The sequence below is a fragment of the Canis lupus genome, chromosome 12, assembly GCF_011100685.1.
Source record: "Canis lupus familiaris isolate Mischka breed German Shepherd chromosome 12, alternate assembly UU_Cfam_GSD_1.0, whole genome shotgun sequence".
NCBI lineage: Eukaryota > Metazoa > Chordata > Mammalia > Carnivora > Canidae > Canis > Canis lupus.
Window position 1 is genome coordinate 11,580,135 of NC_049233.1, and position 12,743 is coordinate 11,592,877.

General features: G+C 42.1%; 1 protein-coding gene and 1 long non-coding RNA gene across 6 annotated transcripts in view; one reads left to right on the plus strand and one right to left on the minus strand.

The window, feature by feature from the left end:
- The window catches only part of LOC111098261, a 59,781-nt gene extending 55,203 nt beyond the window's left edge, over window positions 1-4,578 (minus strand). For both annotated transcript variants that reach the window (XR_005367710.1, XR_005367709.1), the window contains exon 1: window positions 3,932-4,578. This is a non-coding gene — a long non-coding RNA (uncharacterized LOC111098261). The remainder of the gene's footprint in view (window positions 1-3,931) is intronic.
- Window positions 1-12,743, plus strand: part of BICRAL (BRD4 interacting chromatin remodeling complex associated protein like) — a 79,293-nt gene that overhangs the window by 33,493 nt on the left and 33,057 nt on the right. For 2 of the 4 annotated variants that reach the window (XR_005367708.1, XM_038554092.1), the window contains exons 1-5: window positions 3,669-4,282; window positions 5,112-5,157; window positions 5,891-5,939; window positions 6,028-6,096; window positions 9,506-11,185. Coding sequence is in view for 3 of the 4 variants with exons in the window: in XM_038554092.1 (XP_038410020.1) it covers window positions 5,117-5,157; window positions 5,891-5,939; window positions 6,028-6,096; window positions 9,506-11,185 (1,839 nt within the window). In the remaining variant the exon portion in view is untranslated. Of the gene's footprint in view, window positions 1-3,668; window positions 4,283-4,519; window positions 4,611-5,111; window positions 5,158-5,890; window positions 5,940-6,027; window positions 6,097-9,505; window positions 11,186-12,743 lie in introns of those variants that run through there. The other 2 variants (XM_038554094.1, XM_038554093.1) reach the window with 2 other exon arrangements.

Here is a 12,743-nt window from a genome sequence, read left to right on the forward strand (position 1 = left end):
GTCTGGCATCCAATAAAAATTTATCAGGTATGCAGGGGATCCCTGGGTGGCACAGCGGTTTGGCGCCTGCCTTTGGCCCAGGGCGCAATCCTGGAGACCCGGGATCGAATCCCACGTCGGGCTCCCTGCATGGAGCCTGCTCTTGCTCTGCCTGTGTCTCTGCCTCTCTCTCTCTCTCTCTCTCTCTCTCTCTCTGTGACTATCATGAATAAATAAATAAAATCTTTAAAAAAAATTTATCAGGTATGCAAAGCAGTAGGAAAATACTACCAGTAATGAAGAGAAAAAAAAGATCAATCAATAGAAACAGACCCAGAAATGATACAAATGATGGAGTTTATGGAGAAAGACATTAAAAATTTATCACTCTTTTAAGTTCAAGAAGATAGAGGAAAGATTGAACATACTATAATGTGCCTTTTTCCTTTGACAATGTATCCTTCCAAGGCAGTTTGTATAAAGTTTCTCCATGGTTTTTAATGGCTGTGTGCTATTACACAATGTGGGTGGAAACCATAACTGACTTAACAAGTCTCTCATGAATGACATCTAGGGTGTTTTTTTTAATATTTTAAATCAAATTATAATTTATATGCCATAAAATTCACCCCTTCTAGTGTACAATTCAGTGATTTAGTTCCAGAACATTTTCATCATTCCAAAAAGAAACCCCATACTCATGACATCTAGGTGGTGGTTGTTGTTGTTTAAGATTTTATTTATTTGTTTATTTATTTATTTATTTATTTATTTATTAAGATTTTATTTATTTATTCATGAGAGACACAGGGAGAGAGAGAGAGAGGCAGAAGCAGAGGCAGAGAGAGAAGCAGGCTCCATGCAGGGAGCCCCGATGTGGGACTTGATCCTGGGACTCCGGGATCATGCCCTGAGCCAAGGGCAGACGCTCAACCACTGAGCCACCCAGGTGTCCCAAAGATTTTATTTATTTATTCATGAGAGACACACAGAGAGAAGCAAGCTCCCTACAGGGAGCCTTATGTGGGACTTGATCCCAGGACTCCAGGATCATGATCCAAGCCCAAAGGCAGATGCTCAACCACTGAGCCACCCAGGTGCCCCAACATCTAGGATTTTTGCAGTCTTTTGCTAGAAGCAATAATCCTACGCTGGATTTTTTTTTTTAAAGATTTATTTATTTGAGTGAGAGAGAGCACAAGCAGGAAGAGCAGCAGGGAGAAGGAGAGGGAGAAGTAGGGAGCCCAATAGGGGGCTTGATCCCAGGACCCTGAAATCATGGCCTGAGCCGAAGGCAGACAGAGGCGTAACCGACTGAGCCACCCAGGAGCCCCTATCACGCAGAATTTTAAATTTTTATGTCATCAAATTTGTCAGTATTTTGTACTTTTGTTTTTGTTTTTTTTTAGTATTTTGTACTTCTATATCTTGTGACAGACTTTCCCCACTCCAAGAGTATAAAAAAAAAACAATGTCTCAGGGCACCTGGCTGGCTCAGTCCGAGAAGTGTGTGACTCTTGATCTCAGGGTTGTGAGTTTCAGCCCCATGTAGAGTAGATTACTCAAACTTAAAAAAAAAAAAATCCCATGTATTTATGCTAGTACTTTAAGGTTCTCATCTCTCTGCCCCCCTTATAATCGTTTGATCCATCTAGAATTTACTTTTGTGTAAAATGTAAGGTATGGATCCACCATCTTTTCTCCATACAGCTAACTTCTTTCCCCCACTGCTTTTTTTAAGATTTTATTTATTTATTCATGAGAGACACAGAGACAGAGAGAGAAGCAGGTTCCTCGTAGGGAGCCCAATGTGGGACTCGATCCCAGACCAGGATCACACCCTGAGCCAAAGGCAGATGCTCAACCGCTGAGCCACCCAAGCATCTCTCCTGCCCCCACTGATTTAATATGTCACTTGTATACTTACTATGTCCTCTTGATTTAAAGCTATTATTCAAAGTGCTGACTCCTATAAGGACAATTTTAATAGTAGCTTTATTTTTTTTTTTAAGAGTGGTAATCAGGGGGCACTGATTACCATTACTGACTGGCTCAGTCAGTTAAGCATCCGACTCTTGATCTCAGCTCAGGTCTTGATCTCAGGGTCCCGAGTTCTAGCCCCCATGTTGGGCTCCATGCTATCCACTTAAAAAAAAAAAAAAAGAATAGTAACCAGGTGTCTGGGATAGTGATTTCTGCCCTCTTGGGATACCTAACAGGATTCTGTAAGAACTACAGTCTCTTTCCCTCTGTGACAAATCCTATTGTCGTGAACTGCTGTTACTGAGGGGAGTATGTCTCGCTTAAGTGTATTGAGTCAAGAAGTAGTTTTTAACTATTGATCTAGTCCCCCCCCTAAGAGTGGGGACTTCTCTTTTACACATTGTAAATTTCACTTGTGGCCAGCGGCCCACTTAGTGATTCCAGGGTTGTTAACTTACAGGAGAAAAGAGTCTCAGCAAGGAAAAAGTGAGCCTTTCCAAAGAAAATTAAACTCTTCACTTTTGAAATCATTCATTTCTGATCCTCACCTTGTCTTCCCACTTCTGAATTGTCAATTTCTATACCTCTCCTTTGGTAAATTGACTTTGGTGGACCATGTGTCCTCCTAGGGAAAAGAACTACTGGACTAGGCATAGGATGACTGTTTTGGCAGTATGTAGAGCTAGAGACCTAGAGATAGGAGTTATCTCTTTGAATTTGAAACCGTTCAAAGTCAGAAGAGTATGGCCCTTTAAAAAGTGGAATTCTCAGGGTACCCCTGACTATAAAGGCTCACAGAGTTCTACCCAAGGGGGCTAGAAGCAGAGGCCTGTCTGTCTGGTAGGACAGATACCCTGGGGAGCGTACTATCAAGTGTTTGAGCAGTCCGTTCGGTTCGGGAAGGGTACACAATGGCTTTTAATTTCATCCAGTATGATAAAATTGTTCTCTTTCACTACTCAAGGACTAGCTGGTCCCTTCAAATTCTGGCAAATGTTCTCTGTGCTTGAAAGTCCCAGTGGGGGCAGCCCGGGTAGCTCAGCAGTTTAAGCACCACCTTCAGCCCAGGGCCTGATCCTGGAGACCCGGGATCGAGTCCCACATCGGGCTCCCTACGTGGGGCCTGCTTCTCCCTCTGAGTCTCTGCCTCTCTCTCTCTCTCTCTTTCTCTCTCTCCCTCTCTCTCTTTCAGTCGGTGTCTCTCATGAATAAATAAAATCTTAAAAAAAAAAAGAAAAGAAAGTCCCAGTGGCAGTGACACATTCTTAGGCTGACTGATGCTGACTTCCTTTCTCGGTTTGTTAACCCTTGGGCATCTCCTCTGCTAGAAGAGTCCGTACAGGTGTAAAGTTGTGTGGGAAGCTGGCATAGTTATAAAAAGTGGTTTCAGTAGAGGCTATACTTCACTTACATTTTTCTTAGTTTGTTCCAGAAACTGTTAGACACTATAAAAAATAAATTTACAAAGGATATAGTAGAACTCCGCTTAAAAAGTCACGTCGAAGTAAAGAAATAATACCCACTTTATAGACTTAATGATGTTTGAAATTGCTGGATTTATTCCATGTGATTGTGATGTCTGGGAGACAAGCTCATGGCACAATAATGAGCTATGGCTGATGCAATTCTGCCCTATAAAACATCAGGATCGAAGGGAAGCCCTTCCCACAGATTTCTATATATTTAGTTAATGATAGTTTCCCCGCTTTTCCATCCTCAGAAGGATGGTCATGCTAGCCTGTATGTCTGAGTCCTCAAAGCAGATTTCACCTGGCCTGCTGCCCCTTGCACAGTTTAGCCTGGAGGTTACCCCAGGGTGTCAGCTTCCCCTCTCCTTCCTCCCAGCTCACCGTCATCTTGCCTCTCCACCAAAGTTCCCCTCAAATGGCTTCTGATCACCCCAGGCCATCCGACAACTGAACGAATTCACCCCCACAACGGGAAGGTCTCACATCAGGGGGATACTTACCCCTTCCAGACCTTTCCTGGGGGAAGCAAGTTTCCTTCCATGGGGCAGGAGCCAGTTTTATACTTGTTTGGCCTTGTGACTGATAGGATGGGGAGTTTGGGGGAACTGGAGAGGAGATGACAGTTTTAACCAAGAAAAAACATTGAGTAGAAATTATCCCTTCTGCCTTCTTCGGGCGTGTCCCTCTTCTGGGCATCTCTTCAGGATTTCATTCCTCCGTCCAACTGCCGTTCACAACTGCCCTTTCCAACTGCTCCAGAACTCTTGGCCCCGGCATTCCGTGATGTAAATTATTCCACGCATGGCTCGAAATGGGTGCGAAGCAGTGTTGCCAGGTGTCGGATCACTAGTGTAAGTTTACCGGATCTCGGGGGAGGGAGGAGAAAGGGGGAGAACTGCTGTTGGAACTTGTCCAGTTGTTATTGTTTCAGCCAGAGCACAGTAATTGCGCTGGCTAGGCTTGATGCTGTCGGTGGCTGGGGAGAGAGGGAACTTGGGGCTTGGAGCTAGGGGGATTTGGGGGTTGAGATTTTCCACTTTAAAGATTCCAGGGATGGGCTATAGATTGTTTGGAATCGAACAGTTGGCAGTGCTGCTGCCTGGGGAGGAACCTGGGACCTCTGGGGCCAAGCCTGTATCTGTACTGCCTGGGGCTATGGTGTCTCCTCTGTCTCAAAAAGTAAGGAGAACGGCTTTTCTGTTTTTGTAAAGAGAGCCAAAATATGGCAAGAAATCCAGACTGCTCACCATGTTTGGAAACGTTCAGTCATAAAACCCAAAAGACCTCTGAATTCATGAGATTTTTTTTCTAAAACAAAAATATTATTTCTCCCCTTTCTCGTGATGCATTTTGAGGAAGTTACTGTTCCTGGTTTACAGTCCCTTTGGGGAATCTGTTTGGGAAGGGTTGCTGCCAACTATCTTTGATTTATCTAGATTCCTTTTTGACTTGTAAGTTAAGGATTTGCATTCAATAAAAACAATTTAAATTGGGTATTTATTTAGTCTCTTGAATGACCACAAAATTTTTAAAATCCCGTTAAAGACCAGCAACGAGAGAAAAACTTAGATGAATTACACAGTTACTTATCTAGGAAAGTAAAGAGTGTATTTTTATGTTGTATTGATGTTACTGCTTTAATCTGCTTTGCTAACCAGCACTTTATTCCTTTTCTTATAGTTGTCATGGATGATGATGATGACTCGTGTCTCCTTGATCTTATCGGGTAAGATATTCATTCCAAAATCAGAATAAATCCAATGTGTGAGGTTTGCTGTACCAAAACAACCTAATAAGCAAGCATATTAAAAACTGAGTGGGTTTTTGGGGTACCCAGCTGGCTCAGTGAGTGGAGTATGTGACTCTTGATCTCGGGGTCATGAGTCAAGCCCCATGTTGGGAGTAGAGATTATTTAAATTAAAAAAAAAAAACTGCGTGGGTTTTTAAAATAAAAATCAACAGAGGCACCTGGGTGGCCCAATCAGTTAAGCATCTGCCTTTGGCTCAGGTCATGATCCTAGGGTCCTGGGATCGAGCCCCCACATCAGGTTCTCTGCTCAGCCGAGAACCTGCTTCTCCCTCTCCCTCTGCTGCTCTCCCTATTTGTGTGTTCTCTCTCTAATAAATAAATTAAAATTAAAATAAATAAAAATCAACACAGAGTATGGATTAACACATAAAGAGACAGAGATCTTTGGATATGATAAGGTTCATAATTAGGTCATTCTTTATTAAATTTACCTTCTAACAAATCTCAGGAGGCAGAAATGAGTGATAATAGGAAATAGAACATCAAGAAATCAAGAATTAAACAAAAAACTTAATAAAACTGTTTTAAAATAAGGAGAGAATTTTACTCAGGCTAATATGTCATTTTCTTTTTACCCTAGTGAAAATGAATCCTAAATATAAGTTATGTATTTATTTGCTGTTTTCTTTCTTTGTTGCTGTTTTCCAGAGACCCACAAGCATTGAACTATTTTCTACATGGACCTAGTAATAAATCTGTAAGTAATACTTAGAACATCACAGATACCAATTTTGTCACTTCTTTACAGTTAAAATAATCACTTTATCGAATTTGTACCTTTGCAGAGCAATGATGACTTGACTAATGCAGGATATTCTGCAGCCAATTCAAATTCAATTTTCGCCAACTCCAGTGTGAGTATTGGAAACCACATCGAGTGATAAAGTGTTTCTCTCTCATTGATGGTTTGTGAACCTAGGCTTTCATTGCCTTTGGATCCTGATGAGAGTTACTACCTTGTCTCTTGTAATTGAAAGGGAGGGAGGATCTACTGAATGGTGTTGACATTGTCTCCTTTTAACTTCATCAACTTAGATAAGCTATATGAGATATATTTTGCCATTTTCCTAAGCTTTCAGCTGTCTTTCTAGAATGACTTGGGAATGTTATAACCTAAAAAAGTCATATTAGAATATTTTAGAACTTGTCACAAAGCTTTAAAGAAATTATTCTTAATTGTAGTTACTTACTAAACATATCCATCTTAAATAAGAAAAAAAAGAATAATAGGGATCCCTGGGTGGCGCAGCGGTTTGGCGCCTGCCTTTGGCCCAGGGCGTGATCCTGGAGACCCGGGATCGAATCCCACATTGGGCTCCCGGTGCATGGAGCCTGCTTCTCCCTCTGCCTGTGTCTCTGCCTCTCTCTCTCTCTCTCTCTCTGTGACTATCATAAATAAATAAAAATTAAAAAAAAAAAAGAGTAATAACTAAAACTTCCTGAACATTTGGTATGTTCTTGGCACCAATAGTTTAGCATGATTAACCACTTAATCCACATGGTAACTCTGTGAAGTAGGTTCTATTGTGATCTGTATTTTATATCTGAGGAAACTAAAACACAGGTTAGTACTTGCTCCAAACTATACAGCCATGAGTTACAGAGCTAGGATTCTCCCTCAGGTTGTCCATTCTAGATTCCATATTCTCAAGCTCTAGAAGCATCTAGACAATACTCCTGACCTGGAAAATAGGGAAGTCTTGCTTGCAAACTATATCCAAATGACTATGTTTAAGCCTATGTTGCTTTCGTCTTTTCAAGCGCCTTCTTCTATGATGAATGGTAGCCAGCCCAGAGTCAGACTGCCCAAGTTTGACTCCTCACTCTACCACTTACTAGCCGTGTAACCTTGGATATATCACTAAATCTCTGTAGGGTTCAATTTCCTTATTTATGAAACCAGGAGAATAATAGAACTACTTCCTAGGTTGGGTAACATTAATTGACTAGCCCATGGAAATTATGTGGTTACAGTGCTCAATAAATGTTAACTTCCCAGCAGGGCCTTTATTTTCTTCATGTATAACAAGAAATAGTATTCTGAAAGTCCTTGGGAGTGCACAGTTCTTTCAAGTATTTGAGTGTGTGGAAGTTATGTCAGATCATGTCATGCGAGACACCTCCACTGGCTAGAAGTGTCTTTAAAGTCACCACTCCAGTCTCCCATAAGCCTTGTGAATTAGGAGCGTTTCTGAAATTCATACTGAACAAGTAGTAACTTCATGTGTTGCCATTAAGCCCATAAAGTAGGGGCAGCCCGGGTGGCTCAGCGGCTTGGCGCTGCCTTCAGCCCAGGGCATGATCCTGGAGACCCGGGATCGAGTCCCACGTCAGGCTCCCTGCATGGAGCCTGCTTCTCCCTCTGCCTGTGTCTCTGCCTCTCTCTCTCTCTCTCTCTGTGCTTCTCATTAATAAATAAATAAAAACTTAAAAAAAAAAAAAAGCCCATAAAGTAGATATTTAGCCTGTCCCTTGATGGTAATGATTTTTGTTTAACAACCCTCCCCCAACCATGTGAGTATTAATTGTGACTTTTCAGACTGTTTCATTCGGCATATATTTATTGGGTATTTCTAGTACATCATGTTGGATATTGTAAACGTTTTTCTTTAGTATAGATATTTTAAAGCTCTGAAAAATATGGCTGTTCAAACTTATGGTCTGTTAATTTATTATACATTATAAAAACATTAAACTGTGTATGATCATGCAGGAGATAACCCTTGTTGTCTAGATATTGTTCTACAAAACAAAACAAAACAAAACAAACAAAAAACCTCCTTGCTTTCAGCATTTCCTTTCAAATGATTCTTCAAGCCCTGCCATGATGGTCCCACTTCAATAGTTGGTTGACTCAGGGTCAAATGAACCTAGTCATGGCTTTTCTACCTAGTTCTTCCCATCATCTGGCCTCCAACACCTTATTGGCCTAGGGCTGAGAATCTCTATAATTTTGCAGGTTAGAACTCTTATTCTTCACTGACCTGTTGTTATTTATTAATTTTTTGTATACTTTTTTTACTAATGTTCAATTTGCCAACATATAGTATAACGCTGACCTGTTTTTAATTTTTTACTCTACCTTCCTTTTTTAAAATGTTCAATTGTGCTAAAATATTTGTGAAATCTACCATCTTAACCATTTTAAACATACAGTCCAGTAGTGTGAAGTACATTTGTGTTATCTCCACCTTATTTTAAGTAGCTGCTGATTCCATACCTTTTCTGATTTTGACCTGTCCCCAAAAAAACCTGCTGCACAGTGGAGGAGAACTTACTTATCACATTCAGTTCTCATTGTTTGCCTGTGTTGTCTCTAGTTGACATGCCCATTCCTAGACTGTTGATGGACTTTTACTTTCAAATAGGACACTGAAGTAGTTTTAAAAGCATCACATTAGGTTGATTCCTTCTAAGAAATCAAATGACCGGGCAGCCCGGGTGGCTCAGCAGTTTAGTGCTGCCTTCCGCCCAGGGCCTGATCCTGGAGACCCGGGATCGAGTCCCATGTCAGGCTCCTTGCATGGAGCCTGCTTTTCCCCCTGCCTGTGTCTCTGCCTCTCTCTCTCTCTCTCTCTCTCTCTCTCTCTCTCTCTGTGTCTCTCATGACTAAATACATTTTTTTTAAAAATCTAAAGAAACAAACAAACAAAAAAAAAAAACCCAAATGACCATTCACTCATTTTATGTGGGAAGCTTGTTTTTGTCTGGACCAGTCTTACTTTGGTGTTAGGGGTTAGAACTAGGTGGAGGTTCTGAGAAGCCTTGAAAGACAGGGCTAACTCTGGGCTACCTTCTGGACCTCTAACAGAACAATACCCAAAATACCCAAAACTCACTCCCGCCATACAGAGGACTAGACATGGCCCTTTCCTGGGTACACATACTCAATGAATGTCACTCAAGCCCCGGACTGGGGCCAGTCCTGAAAAATCAAGTGTGTGCCTGTATCTCAAAAAATGAAGCTAAACTCCAGATAGTTCTCAGTGTGTTCCTGTTATTTATCTATTTTCTATAAAATAATTTACCAGAGCAATGATTGTGTACCCTTAATAGAAACAAGTCAGACATCATTATTAAAGAAATAGAATTAAGAATAAGCTGAGCACTTGGGAGAGTCGTGCCTGATAAGACTATATTCTATTCAAAAGTGAAGCACTTTTTATTATTTTTTTGGTTTTTTGGTGGGTGGTGGTGGTTGTTTTGTTAAGGATCTCTTTCAAAGGTTCGATATGCTGGATAACACACTGCTTCTTCTTTTAGAATGCTGATCCTAAATCATCCCTCAAAGCTGTAAGCAGCCAGCTTGGAGAAGGACCCAGTGATGGACTGCCACTCTCAAGTAGCCTTCAGTTCCTGGAAGATGAACTTGAGTCTTCTCCTCTTCCTGATCTCAGTGAGGACCAACCTTTCGACATTCTTCAGAAATCCTTGCAGGAGGCCAATATCACTGAACAGACGTTGGCCGAAGAGGCATATTTGGATGCCAGTATAGGTTCAAGCCAACAGTTTGCACAAGCTCAGCTTCATCCTTCTTCATCAGCATCCTTTACTCAGGCTTCTAATGTTTCGAATTACTCAGGTCAGACGCTGCAGCCTATAGGGGTGACTCACGTGCCTGTCGGAGCATCATTTGCAAGCAATACAGTGGGTGTGCAACATGGCTTTATGCAACACGTGGGGATCAGTGTTCCCAGCCAGCATCTGTCTAACAGCAGTCAGATTAGCGGTTCTGGTCAAATACAGCTAATTGGGTCATTTGGTAATCAACCTTCCATGATGACTATTAATAACCTAGATGGATCTCAAATCATATTGAAGGGCAGCGGGCAGCAAGCTCCATCAAATGTGAGTGGCGGGCTCCTGGTTCATAGACAGACTCCTAATGGCAATTCATTGTTTGGGAACTCCAGTTCCAGTCCCGTAGCACAGCCAGTCACAGTTCCATTTAACAGCACAAATTTTCAGACATCTTTACCTGTGCATAATATCATCATACAGAGGGGTCTTGCACCAAATTCAAATAAAGTCCCAATTAATATCCAGCCAAAGCCTATCCAGATGGGTCAGCAGAATACATACAATGTGAACAATCTGGGGATACAGCAGCACCATGTTCAACAAGGGATCTCTTTTGCCTCTGCCAGCTCACCCCAGGGCTCCGTAGTTGGTCCACACATGTCTGTGAACATTGTAAACCAACAGAACACAAGAAAACCAGTCACCTCACAGGCAGTGAGCAGCGCTGGGGGTAGTATCGTTATTCATTCTCCCATGGGCCAGCCTCACACACCCCAAAGTCAGTTCCTCATACCCACAAGCCTTTCTGTCAGTTCCAACTCGGTACACCATGTCCAGACCATAAATGGGCAACTGCTTCAGACTCAACCTTCTCAGCTCATCTCTGGCCAAGTGGCCTCAGAGCATGTCATGTTGAACAGAAACTCTTCCAACATGCTCAGGACCAACCAACCGTATTCTGGACAGATGCTGAACAACCAGAATGCCGCCGTCCAGTTAGTGTCTGGGCAAACATTTGCTGCCTCTGGAAGCCCAGTGATAGTCAATCACGCCTCTCCTCAGATCGTTGGTGGACAGATGCCGTTGCAGCAAGCATCACCAACCGTATTACACCTGTCACCTGGGCAGAGCAACGTCTCCCAAGGAAGACCTGGCTTCACCACGATGCCCTCGGTGACCAGCATGTCAGGACCGAGTCGGTTCCCTAGTGTCAGCTCCTCCAGCACTGCCCATCCTAGTCTCGGGTCTGTGGTTCAGTCGGGTGCATCAGGATCAAACTTTACAGGAGATCAGCTGACCCAGCCAAATAGGACTCCAGTACCGGTCAGTGTGTCTCATCGTCTTCCAGTTTCTTCTTCCAAATCTACCAGCACCTTCAGTAACACACCTGGAGCAGGAACCCAGCAGCAGTTCTTCTGTCAGGTACGTTTGCTTTGTCATGCGCACGTTTGCAGGATTACAGAACAGAAAAATGGAATGTGTATTTCACAGAATATAATTTTCATTCTAAACTCCCAATTTATTAACTTCCTCTTTTCAATTTATGATTGATTACCTTTTTTCTTCCTAATTAAAATGTTTTATCCATCATAACATTGTGATTTGGAGTGGGGACTCTATAGTCAGACTCCTGGATTTGACTCTAAGCTTTATGACGTACAAGGCTTACCTTAACTTACCTCTCTAGACGTAATTTTCTTCATCAGTGAAATGAACATATACTAGTTCCATTCTGTCAGGGTATTGGGATGATTAAATGAGATAATCCATATAAAGCACTCAGTGATAAATAAATAAATAAATAAATAAATAAATAAATAAATAAAGCACTTACTGTAGTCCCTAACTGCAAATAGCAAATACTCAGAGCCAGTTGATACATATACTTGATGTATATGGATACATATACTTGATGAAGTGGATTATTGGCATTTGAAATGAAAGCTTAGTATAGATTATTTACTTACATCATGTAGTAAACCACTAGGTCATGTAACTATGGACCAAGTGGAGAAGTTGTGGCTGCTTCTTGGGTGCCAACCAGAAAGGCTCAGGGACTCAGTGTGACTCATCAGTGGGTAACTGGCCTGCACCAAAGGGATGCATACAGAGGGAAGGATCCAAAATTACCATGGGCAATTGGTAAACCCACAGAAGGATTGTTTCAGAAAAGCATCTCAAATGTCATCAGCTTTGGTTCTCCCGCCCACCCCCACCTGCTGATCCTTGAACTCCTCTGGCCTCTGGTTCCCGCTCATCCTGGTCTATAGTTCCAGCTCCACACTCTGCCTTCACCCCTATGGTCGACCCTCCTTAGTCCTCCATTTCCACCACCTTTCTCCTCCAATTTAGAAGTATTCAAAAACCTCTCTGTGCCAGGTCCATCGATCTTTCCTAAGGAAACAAAGATTATTTAGGATCAAGGATATTCTGTGTATTACTTTCAGTGTCAAAGGTGTTTACATGTGTTATGAAATAATGTTACACTTCTAGAAAAGTTAAAGTTAAAAGAACAGTGTAAGGAATTCTCATATACACTTCACCAAGATTCCCCAAATGGTAACATTTTACTACCATTATTTTTATCCTTCTCTTCCTTTCTGCCATGACACTCTCTTCTCTCTCTTTCTCTCTCTCTCTCTCTCTCTGTCTCTCACACACACACACACATACACACACACACACACAATTTTAAGAGCAAATTGCAGGCATGATGCCTCTTTGCCTCTAAATACCTTGGACTTTGGTGTGTATTTTCTAAAAATAGACCTACGTAACCATTGGTCATACATTTATCGAAATCAAGAAATTAGGGGTGCCTGGGTGGCTCAGTCGGTGAAGTGTCTGCCTTCGCCTCGGGTCGTGGTCTTAGGGTCCTGGGATCGAGCCCCGCATCAGGCTCCCTGCTTGGGGGGGAGTCTGCTTCTCCCTCTCCCTACTGCTCCCTCTGCTCGTGTGCACAATCTCTCTCTCTCTCTCT